At 39.2% G+C, this 20,792-nt stretch overlaps 1 protein-coding gene across 2 annotated transcripts in view; it reads left to right on the top strand.

Moving 5' to 3' along the window:
- LOC125724507 (ephrin type-A receptor 3-like) overlaps positions 1–20,792 on the top strand; it is a 431,178-nt gene that overhangs the window by 267,178 nt on the left and 143,208 nt on the right. The window contains exon 1 of one of the 2 annotated variants that reach the window (XM_049001233.1): positions 10,399–11,111. The exons of the other annotated variant lie outside the window; for it this stretch is intronic. Coding sequence (XP_048857190.1) covers positions 10,985–11,111 — 127 coding nt within the window. The 5' untranslated portion in view covers positions 10,399–10,984. Of the gene's footprint in view, positions 1–10,398; positions 11,112–20,792 lie in introns of those variants that run through there. 2 annotated transcript variants of the gene reach the window in all.

Genomic DNA, 20,792 nt, shown 5'->3' with positions numbered 1-20,792 from the left:
AACGCTCTATGTTTTCTTAGAGTGTTTTGCAACTATAACTTTGGGAGGATAGGTGTGCCGCCTGAATCGCAGCGGCCAATAGGCGAGGAGTTTGATCGTCCCGACGGGACACCGAAGCGAAGACGGGACGGGTGGTGCAGCGGCGCCGTGCTCACGACGGGGAAGGAGCTTGTTTGTGCATAATTTAAACCTAGTTTTCCTCTCCTGTCTTTAGATCAAATAAAAACAAATTCATATCACCTTTCAGCATTACTACCATTTACCTTCATTCTTTCTCTGACATTAATACATGGCACCTTTCTGAAAATTTCAGTGCACAGATTTCATTATTGATTTATCATACTAATCGTTATAATACATGGACAGAACAGATTGAAGTGGATATGAATGATGTAGCCTAATTGCAGCCCAACAGAACCACATGTTTGTTTTGGTACAAACTAGATAAACAGATGCTAGTCACATGATTACTGTATAGCTGTTTTTTTACTTTACAATGATAATTATGAGAAAAATGATATATTCCTTTGCAAAGAACAATGGTCCATTATGTGGAAGACGTCTACATTTGACAGACATCTCCATATGATCCAAACACTGATTCTTAGCTCCCACCATTGTTCCCCCTATGCCTGTACTGTCTGGCTGTTTTGCAGATGCTAATGCATGTTAATGTACAACAAAATCACTCTGTATTTGTAAGGCACTCAGAAGAAAATAAATGTTATTCCCAGTGGTTCATTTTTACAATTTTCCATGTACATATATTAGTATTCCTTAGCTCATTTAGCTGGATTTCAGTCCTGCCTAGAATTTGAATACTGGGGACTTTGTCCTGCGAGAACATACTTCCTTGCCAGGGCACTTTGTACACGCTATCAGCCTGCAGGGAGGGGCTACCCATCTGCAGCCATGTTTAGCTGCTTGGCCACATCTTTGGACATTAGTCCTGAAACCAGCAGAGAACCAGCAAGTGTTGCTTACCTGGACAAACTCTCAGGATCTCAAGCACTGTTCTCAGTCCATGGTACCCACCCAAATTTTAATTAATTCAACCCATGCAATGCAGGCTAATACAGAATACAGAATCACATTCCATTGTAAATGAACAGGCTCTGTTTTCACTGACCGTAAGACTGGGTTACAGTTTTGCAGAAAAGAGATTATCTTATGCAGCCTATAGACTCAAGACCACAGTTCAAGCACCTTAGGATGACAAGGTATATTCATTCTCAAGAACAACAATTCAATGTTTTATAGATTAGGTTATTCTCATGGAATTTATACATCTTGACATCAATGCTCTTCCTTATACCATTCTTCTAGTATAAATTAAGCATTTTAAGTATTGTGTTTTCCCTTCTAAAATAAAATAACTTTTAATTGCACGTCAGCAGCAGAAGTACTCAATGTCTATTGTAGGAATACGGATTGTTCTGAAACTCTACAAGAAGTCCTTCAACGAGATTGGAACTCTCTAATAATTACAGAGTTAATGCCTGGTATGCTTAGGAACCTTCTGGCAACTCCGCAAATCCACTCCAGAACTCCCATTAGAAATGTGGGAATTAAGTCATCCAGGTCAGCATTCCAAATGACAGCTGCTTCCCAACGTCAGCTGATACCATTTGCATTATTCAAACACCCAGTGTAGCGCAGTGCAGAGGTTAGTTTTTTTTAGTACTATGTTTCAGAACATCTGTGCGATGTAGTTGCAGGATACGGAACATCTGCAGCCCCGAGCCGTTTCCATGATGGTACCTGAGGTGGTCTTAGATGTGGAGTCTGCCTCTGTCCAGAGAACTGATCAGCAAATGTCCGGAATTTCTCTCCACATCGACTCGCCACTGGAATTTGCTTCACTCCATTTTCTCAGTAATAATGGGTGTCACACAAATAAGATACAAATAATCTACTTTACCTGTTGACACAATTGTTTATATAATGCATTTCCTGTTGTTTTTATTTTGGCAGCAATTGTTCTATTTTCTCACTTACCATATGCAGCAATAAATAATAATGAACAATATTGATTAGAATTTTGACATCCATTTCCCTTCAAGCAGCACTGGAAAAAAGGGTCTAATCTCACCCTTCTGCTGAGTGAATGCCACTGTTTCGGTGACCGTCGAAACCTTGCTTGGAAGTAACACATACAGTCGTGTTCAAGAAAAGCCCAAGGCATTAAATAAGAAGATCAGATTCCCTGCCTTCACAGTGGAATGGCTGAATGTTTTGTACAGCACATTACTCAGATAATTTGCTTGCATTTTACTTGAAGATTTCAGAACACTTGCTCAGCCTGGCTCATGCTTGAGCAAAATATAACATGTGTTTCTTGGCATCTATGCAAATGAACGCAGGCTGATTGGTGGTAGGCAGCTATCAGCATGGCCAGTGACGATCCCAGTGATGAGATCAACAGAAGTGGCTAGACATTTAAGCCACTACCAACCTGAGACACAAGACGATTCCTTGATTTCCTTCCAGTGTAACAATTAGATAACCTCGGCTCCTTTGGGCGACATGGTGTATCCGTGGGCAGTGTGGTTACCTCCCACCTCTGCTCATTTTGTGCTGAATCTGCATGTTCTCCAGGTGCTGCACTGGTCACCCTTAAGCCTTAAGGCCTGTAGTTAAATTAACTGGCACCTCTGGTATCTCTATGTTCATCAGTTACAACGTATGTAGCATATGCGTTTATTCAAAGCAACATACAACTAAACAGGGTCAGACAGTCCCTGGAGCTGGTTGAGGGGCTTTGATCAGGGGCCTGATGGTGACATCATCACAGGCACAGTATCATACCCACTGAGCCACCCCCCCACCTGTCTACCCCCCCCCCCCACACACACACTTCTTTAACTGTATCTGCACAATAGCAAAGATTCTTCATGGAGTGGTAATCTTACTGAATCACAAATGAAGACATACAATGTCATGTATCGCTGACCTTCCCTTCAAGGAGCTCGCCTCTCAGCCCAACCCAAACTGGCATTCACAGCAGCACCAGCTGAGAACGGGACACGTCGAAAACCCTGCATCCAGATCGACACCACATCAAAGAAACAGCATTTACATGAAGTAGGAATAAATGATTGCTGATGTCATTAAAATTAGAAATGCATTAAAATGCCTTTCAGCATCTCCGGTGAAAAGCTGAATTATCAGTACATTGTAAAGTATTACTTTAAAAAAAAAATGCTCGGAGATATTTTCTTTTTCATAAATAACTGCTTTTTTCATGCCACTGCATTGTGAAAGTGTTGCGAAGGCAGCGCCAGTCTGATTGGATCTCTGAGTTCTGTAGGGCTTTGCACCCAAGATACCAGAACAATACAGAAGAAAATTATCTGTTAGATGGTCAGCAACATATTGCGAGCCACGAATAAACAGTTCGAAGCAGAAAAAGAAGAAAAAGCAGATGTGAGTCTGAGCTGTTAAGAAGTATGCAATGCTGTGTATCCTGTATAGATAATAATAGATTAGACTCATAATGCTCCAGCGTTGAGGTACTTTTCATTCTTCTGAATGGCCATAAGGTCTCTTATCTGTACTTAATAATGTACACATACCTCCATTACCGAGAGGCTTAACCACCAAGGTTACTGTCAGGGAAGCAGGCTGATAAATGACGCCTACAGTATTTCCTTTAGTTATTCACTGCAGTACCGCGGTGCCTCAGATTAAAATCCATGCTCCATTAGACATCAAGAGGAGGTGTGTGGATTCCACACCAAAAAAAATCGGACGTGTCATGACTTACCTCCTGGACGAGCACGCAATTACTTTTTAATGATTTCATGGTACCTCATTAGAGGAGCAAGGATCACAGAGACCTCGGGAGGTAATCTCACACACAGAACACAGGACCCAGTCCAGGATGGCCAACTAACATTGAAACATGCACACGAGAAAAAAAAAAAAACTTTTATTAGAGTAACTTGAAGAGCTTTTTATCATAGTTATGGCCACAGCAAAGAAAGAGCTGCAGTGTGAAATATGGTAATATTGCAACACTGGCTGTCACTCTTGCCAAGGCAGTGTGTTGCTTAGCAGGTCACTGGGGGTCAGCAGAGTGATGTCACCGTTGAGCCCTTGAGCAAGGCCTTTAACCCCAGTTGCTCACAAGATTGGTTGACCCATCTTACTTATTTATATGTTGCTTTGGATAAAAGCTTCCGCTAAGCTTAAAAAAGTTATACCAGGGGTGTTTCTCAATATGCATAATTGACCATACTTGTGTTCTCATGTACTTCTTTTATATCATCTTCCCTTGCTGTAGACCTGTTATAATATTCAAGAACAGAACTACAGAAGACAGTAAAAATCCCCAAATGTCGTGCTTCCCCAGCCTTAAATATCAAGGATACATTAATTGCATCCTCGCTGAAAGAGACCAATGACTTGACTCACTGCACCCCAAGTTTGTTCTTGGGAGTCAAATTCGCAGACTGGTCTTGCCAAGACCACAAATACGGTCCTTGCATTCTTGGTGTTGAGAAACATCCCATGTTTCCTTCTGTTAGGGTCGTGGGTTTTGTGCTAATCTGAAAATGAAGAAAAAATGTACATGATGACCATGGCATTAGTATACAAACTGAAACAAGATTGCATTAGCTACACTGAATGTATCGAGTTTTTTGTACAATAAACATTGTTTTATTAAAAGGTAAAAGAGAGTTAAGTATAAGTGTAGATTCCAGTTTGGCACATATATTAGGGCTGGGATTTTAACGTGTTAATTTCGATTAATTAATTACGGAAAAAATAACGAATTAAAAAAATTTACACATTTTAGTCGCACTATTCTCTCCTTGCTAATTTGAGTGCGCAGTTTGTAGCTTAACAGATAGCTAACAGGCTCCTTCAGTAAACATCCTGGGAAGCAAATCTTGCAGTTTGAGATGTTTACTAAAAGAGGCGCTGTGAAACTGAACACATAATACATATACTACTACTCAAATAATACACAATAAATACTTTGCACTTACAAGCGGTTAAATTAATTTAGCGTGATGCTAATATAACATTGTAAATCCAATTGGCACGCTAGCGCGATTAGCACTTCAGTGTTAATAATACCTTTATCACAGATCGCGAACCACTTAACATCTTATCAGATAAGTATTTAAGGTAAGTAATTATACCATTTTAGATGGTAGACATAGCACTTTACCTGTTGATCTGTTTATTTTTGGCCAGAGATACTTGATGGAGGTTTTGACGGAAATGGGATTGTTTGGTTTTTCATACACGATGTTTGGAAAATGGGAGCAGTTTGGCATTTTTGGTCAAAATTTCCAGTGTTCTGAAAACAGTTTGCTCTGTTTTCTACACTCATCTATTGGTCTGTGTAGTAGACTGATGGAAAAATAAACAAAAAGTTTTTGAAGTTTAAGCTTGTGTATATTGATTCATTCATCAACCAAACGTTCCTATTTCTTCCCAATTTCTTATTTCTCGTGTCAGATATTGAAATGTGATTAAAATGTGATTAATTTCGATTAATTCATTACAAAGCTTCTAATTATTTAGATACGTTTTTTAACCGAGTCCCACCAGTGTTGCCAACTATTTTCAATGGAAAGAAGCTAAAGTCTGCTCGAAAAGTCGCCAAATGTCGCTAGATGACGTCATGCGTATATTTGCATATTGATTACGTAATTACGTCGTATTTGCATTCTGCGTGTTTTCCCTAATCCTTCCTCACGTGTCCAATATAAAACTGTTATCAATTACGTTACCAGTGTTGCCAACTTAGCGACTTTGTCGCTAGATTTAGCGACTTTTCAGACCCCCTTGACGACTTTTTCTTCAAAAAAGCGCCTAGCGACAAATCTAGCGACTTTTGGACAAACCTTAGCAACTTTCCAAATGTCGCCAGTAATGTCCTGTAAGCGCGAGGTCTTGCTTTCCCGGTAAAGTTACTCATCTCCCTGTGTCTGCTCTGATCAGTGAGCGCTAGCTCCGGCTGAAAGGAGCAGCATTTTTCCGTGACCGCACGACAGCTAACATAGATGTGAATGAGCTGCGCATGTGCAAACGAATAAGGAGAATAAGGAAAGCATTCGATGGCATAAATTAAATCTATTTTCATTTTACTTGTAAATATAACTGGTAATATCACAACACATATGCTGTCTTTAACTTTTGTCCAACGCAGTTAATTCCGGATTCCGGAATTATTTCATTGCAGAGGATGTAACTGCTGGTTAATATGTTCCGTTGTGTTGTCTGACAGAAAATATGTAACGTAATTGATAACAGTTTTATATTGGACACGTGAGGAAGGATTTGGGAAAACACGCAAAATACAAATACGACGTAATTACGTAATCAATATGCAAATATACGCATGACGTCATCTAACGACATTTGGTGACTTTTCGAGCAGACTTTAGCTATTTTCCATTGAAAATAGTTGGCAACACTGTACGTTACATATTTTCTGTCAGACAACACAACTGAACATATTAACCAGCAGTTACATCCTCTGCAATGAAATAATTCCGGAATCCGGATTTAACTGCGTTGGACAAAAGTTAAAGTTAGCATATGTGTTGTGATATTATCAGTTATATTTATATAAGTAAAATGAAAATAGATTTAATTTATGCCACCAGATGCTTTCCTTATACTTCTTATTCGTTTGCACATGCGCAGCTCATTCACATCTACGTTAGCTGTCGTGTGGTCACGGAAATATGCTGCTCCTTTCAGCCGGAGCTAGCGCTCACTGATCAGAGCAGACACAGGGAGATGAGTAACTGTACCGGGAAAGCAAGACCTCGCGCTTACAGGACATTACTGGCGACATTTGGAAAGTTGCTAAGGTTTGTCCAAAAGTCGCTAGATTTGTCGCTAGTCGCTTTTTTGAAAAAAAAAAGTCGTCAAGGGGGTATGAAAAGTCGCTAAATGTAGCGACAAAGTCGCTAAATTGGCAACACTGAGTCCCACCCCATATATATATATATGTACGGGTGTGGCTAAAAATGCGGGGCCTCCTGCTGGGGTTGGCGCTTTCAATTTGAAAAAAATACGGTTCCCACACAGTACAATCTGCTGAGCGGGCAGGTCCATGGTGGAATCTGGGGCATCTATAAAGTGCTGCCCCCCAAATCTGCCAGGGTGACAATGCCCCTCTGATGCCCCTGACCATATGCTAAGATACTCTAGCCAATCCAGAATTAAAGCACAGTTAAGAAGCCACAGCCTAGTGGTCTCAGAGGGGTGCACTCGCTTGTTGGCTGTTGTCTCACTTCGCCGGGTTTGGCAGTTTGAACCCTGTTCACACTCTCTGTGTGGTACCTTTTCTCCAAATGTTGTACAGTGTCTCCCATAGTAAAAAACATGCAGTTGCCTGCATTAGTCTGTAACGTGTTCATTGTGTGTGTGCATGTGTGCACATGAATGCATGTGTCCAGGGTGCATCTCCTACTTCCCACACTGGGATAGGATCCAGGCTCCTCAAAATAACACAAAAATGACATTTCCCATATTACTTCCTGCTGTTTTGGTACAGCTTTATAATAAAGCCTCTACTCCACAAATAATAATAATTTAAAAAAAAAAGATCCAGGTGTCACGTCCAGCCTCGCCCTACGTGTCCGCTCCCTGCGTTTCCCTTCTCCGTGGCTGCTACTGTAATTCGCCGCGCCCGAAGTTTGTTAGTCTTACCTCTTGTTCCTGCCCTCCTGTTAACTAGCCACAGCTGCCTTGTGTTTACTCCTGTGTTAGTCATGTATATTAGCGTCTCTTAGTCCTGTACTTCTTGTTCAGTCATTGTTTCCCTATCTGTGTTGCTACCTTGCCTGTTTCCCCACAATAAACACCCCTGCATTTGGGTCGTTGCTACGTTACACCAGGAACCGTTCATCCACCTCCCAACCTTATCCTGGGCAGTACCATGAACACAGAAACAGAAAATAATTCCCTGGAAACACACTTAAGTGCAATATTTGTAACTAATTTATATCCATTTTTAAAGATGTCACGTTTATACAAACCACTATGCTATAAGTGACGTTTTCAAAATATATCTGTACTCAAATCAACGAATGCGCACATAAAAACTGAAGGAAAATACCATAGTAATGCGCATAGCCATAAAAAAACATAAAATATCAATTGCATCTCACCAGTCTTTTAGAATCTGTATGTTTTGCTTTAATCCGTTTCCAGTATTTCCAGTTCTTTGCTCATGCGTTTGTTATTTTGGTCACACTTCATCCATTGCCTTAACTATGGACGATACCTGTTTTGTTTTCAGACTAAAAGAGACGAATTTTGAGTTACTGCTCTCAATGCGGCGAGTTTTAGCGCCTCAACGGGGAAGTCGCGTAATGTGGAGTGAATAGGCATCACTTACCGGGCGGCCCTCCTGAGACAAGAGCTCCGCGAGTGTTTTCTCCTCAAGAAAATAATAAAGAAAGAAATAAATAAAACGCAAATATTAGAATCGGCAGCCATTTAACACATTGTCTTGCAGGTCAAAGTTTATATATATATTGTAAAGGAATAATGGGACTGGAAGACAGGAAAATGTACAATGGCGCAAACACGGTCAGTGATGGAATTTAATTAGGCTTTTATCGTGTTATGATTATGTGATCCACGGTGTTCTCTATAAAATGAAATATATGCAGGACTTCATTCCAAGTATAGGCATACTTACTTAATAACAGATCTTCAAAAGTGCAATTTAGCATAAACAGAAAGATGTGGTTCAATTTTCCTAAGTTCACTTAAGATATCACTATTAATTGCTCGTGACATATCATGCAACGCTAATCTATAATTTAGATTATTACTACGGGGTTCTCTTTTCCCAGAACGCCCTGTAGCATTTCTCGTCTTGTCTCTGTTGTTCTGGCGTGCTGGTTAGGGCGCTACGGTCGTTGTCTTCAGACTGCATTTCTCAATGTCACCGGTAAGAGTTGTTTTCAGATTGAGACGTCCGATTGATCAATGACACTGACTGAATTATTTACTGCTGCCTATTTTTCTTATTTTCAAACAGACAAGATTCAGTGCCGGCAGTTAAAAAGTTGTGTTACTACAAGGATAGGTAGACGACACTTATTGTTGCTATGCCACATTTTAGTACCATGTAAGTAATTGTTATTTTTTAATAGGCTTATCTTTTCATTTGGCCTAATAAGCAACATTGATGTTTGCACAAATACTCCTTATACATATGTTTGAGAAATTCGGAAAATAACGATTAAGGGAAAAGGGAAGTGCCGCCCGCTCATTAGTGAATACACTTAACACATGCAAGCACTAAAAAAATCAAGCAGCTGCCGCGGATTCTGTTTTATTTTAACTGCATAGTTATAATCACAAAAATTCAAAAAGTGTAACTAATTATTAAACTGTCACACTATATTTAACTACCTGTAAAGTAGAGAAAACGTCTTCTGTGTACTCACTCTTAATGAAGCTTTTAATAATAATAATAGTAATAATAACAATAATAATAATTCCCCATTCAACCTTAAAGTAGAATGTTTGCTCTATGTGCAAAACAGCCATAATAAATTTGATTAAGTGGGTCCCGAATTCATTATTGCATTTGGGCTTAGATTACATGCCACAAGTAGCCGATACCATTTCAGAAGCAGTTGGAGAAGAAATATCCATGTTAAGTTAATTATTGAAATGTACGCCTTACAATAAAAGTGCCTCCTGGTTGTCATTTCTTTACTTTGAAACATAGTTACCGTCGGAGCATGTAACTTAGGGGCCGTCATTCACCTGCTTTTAAGGTTATGAATCCTTGGGAGCGGAAACCATAAACTACTATTTAAATACCATCTAAATTAGGATAGGGAAATACGTCTGCGAAATGCATTATATCACAAGGAGTACTGATACACACGTTAATTTTTTAACAGTCGATTATTTGGGAATTCACTTAAGATATAGTCCATAGTCTACCTTAGCACATTTGTCCCCCTTTTTAAAATTAAATATTGAAACACAAAGTTGTAATAAACAACGGTTTCTTTCTAAATATAATTTACGAAATATGCACATATAGTCAAATACTTTGGTGGATTGCCGATCATTTTAAATGTGTCCCAGTGCCCTCGGAACGAACTGCCAAGTTACACTTTCCTTTGATTTCGCTCTTATTACATCGAGGCAATTTTATGTGGGATGGCTGGCATATAAAGATCAGTGAGAATTCCGGGAAGGCACTTGCCTCCCGATGCAGAAAGAAGCATCAAATATATAGGGCACCATCAATATTTTGTGTAGATGATAGGACTCGGGGATTAAATACTAGGCCTACCTAATAATAACTAAATATAGATGTTAAATTATAAATATAAATTTATTTTGTACGAATGAAGAAAGGAAAACGTATCAAATTCATTGTGGAGGGTAGTAAACTGGTATCGCACGGATCGTCGCGTAATTGAAAGGGTCGAATGCGTTAAATTTGTGCTGTCAGATAACACCCTCTAGTGTTTGGAAAATCCCGGCGTTTGAGCGCATCCCCGCCGGGACCGGACCGTCCTTCGCTGCATCCAGTCCGGGATTCGCGCATTAGACACAGCGGGATAGTCGTTCGTTCGCGTTTTTTGCCGGTATAATCAGTGCTGGCAAATACCAAAAACTTATCTACTGGATTGAAAGAGCAGTGTGAGCACGAGTCCTTTAGTTGCGAATAAAGTTGTGTGCGGCGTTGCGGTGTGTAAATGCGCTCAGCCGGTTATTCGGCGTGTTTTGTGGATTAAAGGTAGTTTGAGTCGCACGGAATCACTCGCTCTCCAAGACGCAACTTTGCCCCCACGAGCAGCCGCATTTGCGCTCCGGTGGAGCGGGCGATGGGGCGCGTTTTAATACCGCAGCCGGTGAACGCGTTTAGTGGCAAAAGAGCGTGTTGATAGCGGCGAGAAAGGCAGCTGTGCCATTCTTTAAAGCCGGAAGGATTAACAAAATCACACATTTAAGGGATTACACGTGGATACAGATGCGTATCGTACCCGGATTGCTCTGTCGCCCGGTGCTTTTTTCAGAGATGACTTTTGGAGTAAAAATGTGCCTCTTTTTCGCCTTGCCCGTGGTGGTCTTCGCGGACTCCAGTCATAACAATCAAGGTAACTTTATCCTCCTTTACATTTTATTTCCTCGGTTGATCGCCTTATGAACATAGGCTGTAAGTTTAATGCGATGCGCCTAGGCTTTGCTTGATTCACAGTTAAGAGTTGCAGTGTGCGTTACGTAGAGTTATTTTACTATTTACTAAGATTTGACACTAAGATATGAAACTTTAAAAGGACACGTGCCGGCTCAAACGTGCGCGTTGTATGAGCGCTGTGCACTTTTCATCTTTTCATATTTTTATAGAAATTTACGGGTCTTACGTATCCGACCATCATCTGTTCTACTGCCACGATTTCCCCAAAACTGAGAAACCATCAACTTGTATTGGTTTATATGGCGGCTATATGTACATGGCATGGTAGCCTGCAACCATCACAGGTGTAAATTTAAACACTGTTATGGTCTGTCTGGTCGTCACTTGCAACGATGCAATATTTTGCAATGTTGCAGCATCGATGCACAGTTTTGTGGTCTATACATCGACAGCATCATAATTATTTATTATTAATTAATTACTGATTGATCTGATTGATACATTACCACCAGGCATGCTTAGACCTATAAACCTTCTAAGATTAAATGTTTTAAGACATTGCCTAGGATATTCCCAAAATCCAGTTACCCTTTCTGCGGATACATAATGAATATTTATTGGTTATAACAGTACTCATTTTTTTTCCTACATGATTTCCAACATTTTTGTCGTCATTGACTAAATTGAGATCATCTACCTATATTTAAAAGTTATATCATGTATTTGGATTAATACGGCTGGTATGATGAACACTGAAGTACAGCCATTACATATACTGCTATAGATGATTACTCTCCAAAGTACTAATCAGATGGCTGATTCCACACAATAACAAGTAATTGGGAGGGGAAAAAAACATGCTACTTGTTTTTTTTAATTATTTTATTTGATTAAAAACTAAATAGGGCGGTTTATGAAATTGGAGGGTGTATCCTTAAATAAGTTCTGAAGTTAAGTCTACGAGATATAAACTGTTTTACAAAGGTAAAATCTCAACTCTTATCAATTCTGCAATGAGGGGACAAAAAGGAAAAGTCACAGTAATATATGTATTAGGATCCCACAGTTCCATTACAATTCATTGACCCCAATCAGCCCCCAATCACTATTCTTCACAGTAGTGGATGTCTTCCGTATGCACTTTCAATGTGAATACAATACTGGCTGCTGCTTCAGTTAGGTCAGAACATAGACAGTTGCATTACTAAAGTGAGGGCAAGAAATACTGAATAGGCATTATACATTATATATATATATATATATATATATATATATATATATATATATATATATATATATATATTATACACTTTACAGTAGGTTGTATATTTCATACGACTGAGGGGCTGAAGGTTTGACTGGTTGTCATACATGTAAATCCATAACTTAATCTATAAAAGTAATCCAGTTATGTTGTCTTTTATTTCTTTTATTAAGGGGTTTATTATTATTATTGTTATTATTATTATTATTAATAATAATAATAATAATAATAATAATATTGTTAAACATCTGTTGTCAATTCGATTTTATTATGCATAGTTTTATTGAATCCAGTAATTTATGGCATTTTCCCAGAGGGATCCCAAAACAGGAAAAATGAAAGAAGGCAATATTGGGGAAGAGTGGCTATTCTCTGACCCTTTGGAGTGAAGTGATTGCTGAATACCCCTGTAAAGTTGTCTATGCAGCGATATGGATGATGGGTGCTTTTGTACCTCATATATAAAGATGTTCTTGGTCTTCAAGTTATCATTGATGTCATTTATATGTAAACAAAAAGTGATTATTTCTACAGAAATATTACCAAGGACCTTAATCATAGTTCATCATAGTGTTTCTTACTCATTTTACCTCTTCCTGTCATGTGAGGATATCTTCAGAGAATTCTAGCACATGAGATTTTATAACTTACTTGCACTGCTATATAAATTTACCTTTAAAATAAATTTGTATTTTGACAAATAAAAAGTAAGAGCATTTTATTTACAGTGGACACATTGGAAAAATATATAGATTACAAATGAAAGATTATAAGAGCTTAGTATAGCTTGTACGGCTATGTCATCATAAAGTGTAAATGTCTGTTTTTGACCAGATGATGGCAGGCGGTGGGACACGCAAAAGGTAAAATGTGTTTTCAGAACAGTATCATGGTACAGAATTTTGTGTTTATGGATTCATTACCTAAGTCAGTTTTTCCTTTCTTAAGCTGCTTTCTCTACTGTTAAAAAATTTCCAAATTCCGATGTCTCTAAGGTGGTCTGTTGAAAGCACAGAAAAGCCATGCAGACTAAAGAAGAAGTGTCCTCTTCCCATTTCCCCTCTTCCATCATCAGAGAATCTCTTAACAAACCTCATAGTGTATTTGATGGTCATGTAAAATTTAACACATACATTTCAGGACAAGAGGACAAGTATAAAGAAGGAGAGCTGAGCAGAAAGCTGATTGCAGATTCAGTTCTCAGCCCTTTACAATGCAGAATTTTCAGGAGATAATCTTTTACCTGCCTGTCTGCGTTCTGACATTCATATTGCTTTGTAAAGTAGACATTACTGACTTTAAAACGACTCCATAAAGATTAAACGTCTGTTTGTAGTACACGGTTAATCCTGAATACCCCGTCCTTTTCCTAAATTATTTTGTAAATTTTTTTAAGGGCATGAGGAAATGTGATACATTTGTAATTAGTATTCAGCAGCTGATATTTGGGGTCGGTTCTGAATTTATTTGTGGCTGTTTAAAGATTTTTTTTCAGTTTTTGTCTGTAAATTAAACTCTAAGATTGCCTTGTTGACACGAGAGCTAATCATGTTTAGTCTATCATTATATATAATCATTTTAATGTATCCTCTGTGATGTGAGGCAAAAACTGCACTGAATGAATCGTTAACACCTCTGCGTTAAATGGTTCCGGAATTATGTAATATTGTTAAGCAGCAACGACACAGTTTTGAGCAAAATGATCTTGTTAGTACTAGTAAGGAACGTCCTTAAGTCAAAAGCGGAGTATCATTCTAGCTGATGAGCTTTTCTCTTCCTTTAGGTCACATCATAGATATTAAGTGCCATTCTCTCCCTAGTTCAGTACTTGGTAATGCTGGTACCGAATTCCATTCCATGTGTGACATAATTCTGTCTTGACATTGTTTTATGTTCATGATTTTTGTGTTCAACAGCATTGAATGTGTCAGTAGTTCTGTCAGATTGTTATATTTTGGTCAATGGGTAGACTGTTAGAATTTCTAATTTCTAGTCTTTTATAATCGTACACATTACCGGGACATTGACTAACTTACTAGCCGAAGAGCCAGTTAAAATGCGAAAGTTGCCTTTAGAATGAAAGGGGACAGGTGTATGTATTAACATATAATATGCTTTCCAGTGCATCTGGGAGCCCTGCGAGGGAGAGATCATTTGCTCTGACTGACAGTCATTCATTGAACCCTGCTCACCTCCTGGGCCTGAATGTCTGTCATTGCACTGTTATACCGTCATTCTTTAATATGCCTCAGCCTCTACGCTCCTAAGTTAAAGCTATGAATCTATTGATTTTTTTTTTTCGCCATCTAGATGTAGCACACATTTATTAGAGGAAAATATTATTTTTGAAGACTAGTTTGTGGTGGGTGGAGAAATTTCCGAGTAGTAACTGCGATCAGAGTGGCTTCACAAATAAAATAGGCCTTGCATTTTTTTTTTCGAATTTTATTGTTCACCCAAACACATACGGGCCCCAAAACGCACGTACCGCACTGTGAAACGAGGCGACATATTCCGAAATTGTGCCAGGACATAAGTTAAGAAGTCTACACATTTTCTTCCTGAATGATTGTCCCTTATTGGCATTTTCCGACAGAGTCTTTTGCGTCATTCAAGACGTAGCCTTGTAGCCCTTCTCATTAACATTGGCTTCATGCTAAGTTTTTCCCTTAAAAGCACAGGGGTTGTTGGCCTTGTTGACCAAAATATTTTGCTTATAACTTTGTCATATCAAGACTACACATATCTTATTTTTTTCTTTCATCATCTGGAACCACTAAAATTGAACTTTATTTCCTTGTATAAAAGTACAATACCTGATCATTACAATACCTAAATCATTTCAATAGCTCAACTATATTTTCCATGTAATTTTTTTTGCATTTAAATTCTGGATTATTTCTAATAAATTCTATCTAACTAAAATGTATTATTGCTTCTGAAATATTTTTAGTTTCTTTTTTTTTATTATTATTATGCAGAGAACCACTAAAACAGCCGTGAATAAACTCCAGCGTAGTGGTAACATCTCAAATAAGCGAAACCATGGAATGTGTACATTAGCAGGCGTGTCATGATGCGACCAAGAATGCACGGTCACACAAGCCGTCTGCTCAACATGCGCCTTCTGTTAAACATGACCCGGCCGAGACGGATGGTGCTAGATGGCGCTGGACTCATCAGCTCTGGCTCAACGACCAATCAGGGCCGCGGAAGATCTTACCGCGCCGCTTCTCTGCGTGTTTATAACCTTTTACCGACAGGCTCCCCCCCCCCCACAAGCTATTTTTATCCTTCGCTGAAATTCCCTTTGGGGTTACCAGAACTGGCAGAGTCTACAGCTCTCCCGCCGAGTGTAAACTGTGCGGGGAAAAAAACGCCATTTCGACTCTATTTTTCAAGCATGAACACGAGAAGAATCACAATAACAAAGGCAGTGTTTTTTTTTTAAGATTGCCTTTTTTATCTTTAAATGTGTAGATTATATGCAAATAGTCTGACAGCCACTAAGAAACAGAAAATGTAATATTGTGGTCTGTAAATATACTGTGTGATAAGAAGTTAGTCTGTTTCCTATGAGGATATCCTCAGGCAGCTACATGGGCTTATTTTATTTCACTTTGTTTCTCCATGTAATTTCATAGCTCATCTCTTGGAAAAATGGTTTTCTAAGCAGGTGTGCAGGATTTGCGTTCTATGTAGGCTAATATCATCAGGTATATCAGTGATTATTTTGCCTATTGACTGAATGAAGGAATGAGCATTTCGCCTCGCTGGAGACGTTAGCGGCGTTCTCTGTCCCTGAGATGAGCTCCACCAGTCATTCCTCCTCCCTCCTCCATATGGCGCCAAGGTAGAGACAGCTTGTAAGAAACGTGTGATATTTTATCCGAATCTGTAATGCTTAATCAGGATTGTGTCACAAGCAATGCTTGTACAAGTGTCCTTTACTTATCTGTTGGTTGTCCAGCTCACACCTATGTAATGAATTTTGAAAGGAAACTGCAGTTGTAAATGATTATCCAGAGTGTTCCTCAGATTATCCGTGGGGTTGTTCCGGAGGGGAGGTGATGTGAGATCCGGAACCTTCCTTTTAATTACTTTTGTTAAAGCAATATGTCGCTGCTCAGACATATGAGCTTGAAAGCAAACATTGATCTCCAGGAAGAGATCCCACCTAATTGGGGAGATATATTGCATCATGACAATGACTGTGAGCAACAACTCTGTTCCTTTTAATGCAATAATGAACTGGGAGATGTCTTTGATGTAGTGGTGTACCAGAGGCGACGCAACACATGCAGCGAAATAAGACATCGGTGCTTCTTCCATAACACACTCACAGCGTAAGGCTCCTCCCCTGCTTCATGGCAGGGTATAATTTGTGCATTGCTATTCTGGCTCTTTTTATAGAGTTTGGGAAGCTTTTAGAAGGCTTGAAGAAATGTGAACAGGGATGATTTTTTTTCTGTTCTTGGAATGGGCACATCTTTCCTGCCTCTTTTTTTGTTGGCTAACATCTCCTCAGAGGGCAGCCCCTTGTGAAACTCCGGAGTTTTCCGCAGCCTTTTAACACGGGAGTAGCTTCTAAGTATTTGCTCACAGTCAGCCTGCATCCATTAAGCTGCTTTCTGCCTGTCACCATACTGGCTTTTAGTAAATGACCATGCATTGCAGGGGCCTGCATGTCAGAATGTGTCTGAAGATCGCTCTGACTGCTTTTATCAGAAATCCACAAAGTTAAAGTAATATTGAATCTTTGAAGTGATTATATTTCTTTGATGAATTAAATTTCATTCGTTACCTTTTTTAATCTTGCAAACAATGGCAGTCTCTTAACTGATGTTCCCATGTATGTTTTCTGCAAAAAAAAATCTTAAAAGGAGCATTTTCTTTCATTTTTCCGCACAATTAAAATTTTGTGTTCATACATATTACTTTTATAAAAATATAAAAATATCTCCCGAGAAAACGTTCACCTGAAATATGTATCACTTTGATATGGAACACAGCAGTGTCAAAACTTATCTGCTTATCCATCAAAATGAAATAAAGTTGCATTTAATGGTTTCGCAGGGCATCTTACTTTGTGCCATATGCTTCTTTATCGAAGATGAAGTGTACAGACGTGGACAAATTTCTTGGCACCCTTACAGCTAATTGAAACAATGTTTAATTTCTCCAGAAAAGGGATTCAATTCAAAGCTATTGTCTAATGTATGCTTGCATGCCTTTAGTATGTGATAGAGTAAACCAATAAAATTGTGAAAAGGAATGATTTTTTGTTTATTTTACAAAGATGCACTAAAATAATAATAACTGACACTCTATTGTCCCCATGGGGAAGTTGTTACTCTACTCTTTGCAGAGTAAGTTGTTTGCGAAGGGCAGCCACCTGTTTGGGTTTGCCCATTGAGTCAAACCCTCAGGACTGATTTGTTGGTACCCCTATCCGTGCATTATAGTCATGTTTCAAACTAAGTGTTTAAGGTGTCTTCAAGGTTCTCATCAGCCATTCAGTCTGTTTAAAAGGAAAGAACATGCTACTGTGTTGTTTGGTATCATTGTGTGCACCACACTGAACATGGACCAGAGAAAGCAAAGGGGAGAGCTGTCTGAGGAACTCAGAGAGAAGATTATAGAGAACTATGTTAAAGGTAAAGGCTATAAGAGCATCTCCAAGCAGCTTCACGTCCCTGTGACCACAGTTTCCAATATTATTAAAAAGTATAAGGTTCTTGGGGCTTTAGCCAACCTTGCAGGACGTGGACTCAAGAGGAAATGCAACCTCAGGTTGATCCAAAGGATAGTGTGGATGGTAAAAAGAGCCAATGAAACCATTCAAGCTGAGTTCCAAGGTCAAGGTACGTCACTTTCTGATCGCATCATCCATACCATTCTGAACAATAATGTGCTCCATGGAAGAACCCTAGAGGGCTCCACTGTTAACAGAAAAATGTAAAAAAGGCAGAGTGGAATTTGCCCAAATGCATGTTGACAAGTCCCAACATTTCTGGGAGAATGTCCTTTGGACTGATGAGACAAAACTCTAGCTTTTTGGCCAGGCACATAAGCTCTATGTTTACAGAAGGAAAAAATGAAGATTTGAAATAACAGAACAACATACCTATACTGTAAAACATAAATGGGGCTCGGTTTAGTTTTGGAGCTGCTTTGCTACATCTGGCACGAGGAACCTTGAATCTGTGCAGGACACAATGAAGTTTCAAGACTACCAAGGCATCCTGGAGCGAAACATACTGCCCAGTGTCAGGAAGCTCAGCCTCAGTCGCAGGTCATGGGTCCTCAAACAGGATAATGACCCAAAACATACAGTTAAAAGCTCTCAGGAATGGCTGAGAAAAATACATTTAACTATTCTTAAATGGCCCTCCATGAGCCCAAATCATTTCATAGTTGTGTTTCTTCTGGAAGGGTACCAACAATTTTGTCTACGTCTGTATATAAATCTTTCCCTGTACTGAACAGGATCACTAAGGTATATTCCATCCATCCATCCATCCATCCATCCATCCATCCATCCATCCATCTTCCAATTGCTTCTCCTGCTGGCTTACAGGCACTGATGCATATTATAAAAGCGATTTGCATGCTTCTGCAGAAATTAAAACTGAGGCAATCATCAGGACACACAGAATCACGCACCATTCTTTAGTAAATCTGTCCTCACACACATAATTACCTCCACGACATCAAGGATAAATGCAGCTATATGTTATGGAATTATAATGCCCAAGAACTAGTGCAGTGTATAAATAAAACAATAGAACATTTTTCTGATTTATACAATTTAAATCTGCGCAACTTTACATGGGGAAGGGTAAAGATTCACACCAATATTATAGTAGCACTTTGCAATCCAGGGCCCTTGATTCTATTAGCCAGCTAATCATGAAGCCTTTGATTAAGTTCCTCAAGTAAGCACATGGTGGAATGAAACGGTAATGTAGCCTGGCTCAGTTTCAGTCCTGGCCTGAGAACCACTGCATGTCAAAAGCTTTATGTTGTTGGAAGGACCCGTCTGACTGTCTGTTGCAGCTTGTGCCTGTATAATTCTTCAGATGTCGAGGATTGATGTAAGTGCAACATTAATTAAGTGTTACATTCGACATTGTCAATGTGATATAATACTTTAAAAAACCTGAAATGTATAATTCTTCATGTTAAATGTATGAACTCATCTGTTACCTTTCTGCCTTTACTGTGACAGTTAGTGGTTATGATCTGTTGTATAATCTATTAAAGTAAAAATTTTCAAACCAGTTGGTACCATCTAACTCTTGGAGAAGGTTGACTCATTTTCACCACCATTGCGAGTTATTTCGACCACGTGCCGCTAATTGACTTTCCCAGACAGGTGGGCCCATTAAATTCCCGGAGGAATCCTGCTATAGATCTTTCTCCAGGCCCTCAGTTGAGATGCAGTCCATCATTCACTCCGGCTGCCTGAGCTGTTGAGTACACAGTTATTCCACACGTATAAAACAAGTGTCTGACTGACACTCTCAGAATTCTTATTAGCCTAACTATAAGGCTTCAACCACGAGTCAGTTTGCCGTGCGTTTAATCAGCCTGCCTCGGGAGTGGAAACAGAGAACAACAGAGACGAGTGGCTCCATGACTTGCTTGGCCCTGATAACTACAATTCTTTAGTTAGAAGGAATTCAGAAGCATTATGACTAATAGAGATGAGTATGGTGGGAGACAGAAACCTCGAGTGACCAATAAAATGAAAGGCATCTGCAAAACTATTGCACAGACAGAAAGGAATTTGCTTCACCCAAGTGTGTACATGTTTTTACCTTTGCCAATATGCGTTATATTTAAACAAGGCAAAATGAATGCATTCAAAGCTTGGTGCTGAGATGTTGTTGTTATTGGAAGAAGTGACACAGGGGAAATAGGATATGTTTGTGTAATTCTGCTCCCTAGCAAAACAAATGCAGGGACACATATAATGTGATTCATACCTCGCAGCTAAAGTGCAATTGAAATTCTGTTTGTAGACATTTGTTATTCTGGATTGCATCCTCTTGGTTTCTCTGATTGCCCAATGCGTTGAGATTCAATTAAAAACACAGACATCATGCTCCAGCCTTGGAGTTGTCAAAGAACCCCTGCTCGCTCCCCATATCCCCTTTACTAGGCAGCTGTCAGTGGCCACTTCCTCTGGCACTACTTACGGTTAAATTTTGGTAATAAACACAGGGCGGTTATTTCAGTGGATGAACCTTCCACACACATCCCCAGAAGTTTCTGGAATGCATTTAACATTTTCATTCATTTATCCGATGCTTTTATTTCAAAGCCACTTGCGGTGGAGGGAAAGGTTGCGATTTATCTTTGCTCCCTGCA

This window comes from Brienomyrus brachyistius, unplaced genomic scaffold (assembly GCF_023856365.1).
Source record: "Brienomyrus brachyistius isolate T26 unplaced genomic scaffold, BBRACH_0.4 scaffold57, whole genome shotgun sequence".
Taxonomy (NCBI): domain Eukaryota; kingdom Metazoa; phylum Chordata; class Actinopteri; order Osteoglossiformes; family Mormyridae; genus Brienomyrus; species Brienomyrus brachyistius.
This window is presented reverse-complemented; position numbering and strand designations above follow the sequence as displayed.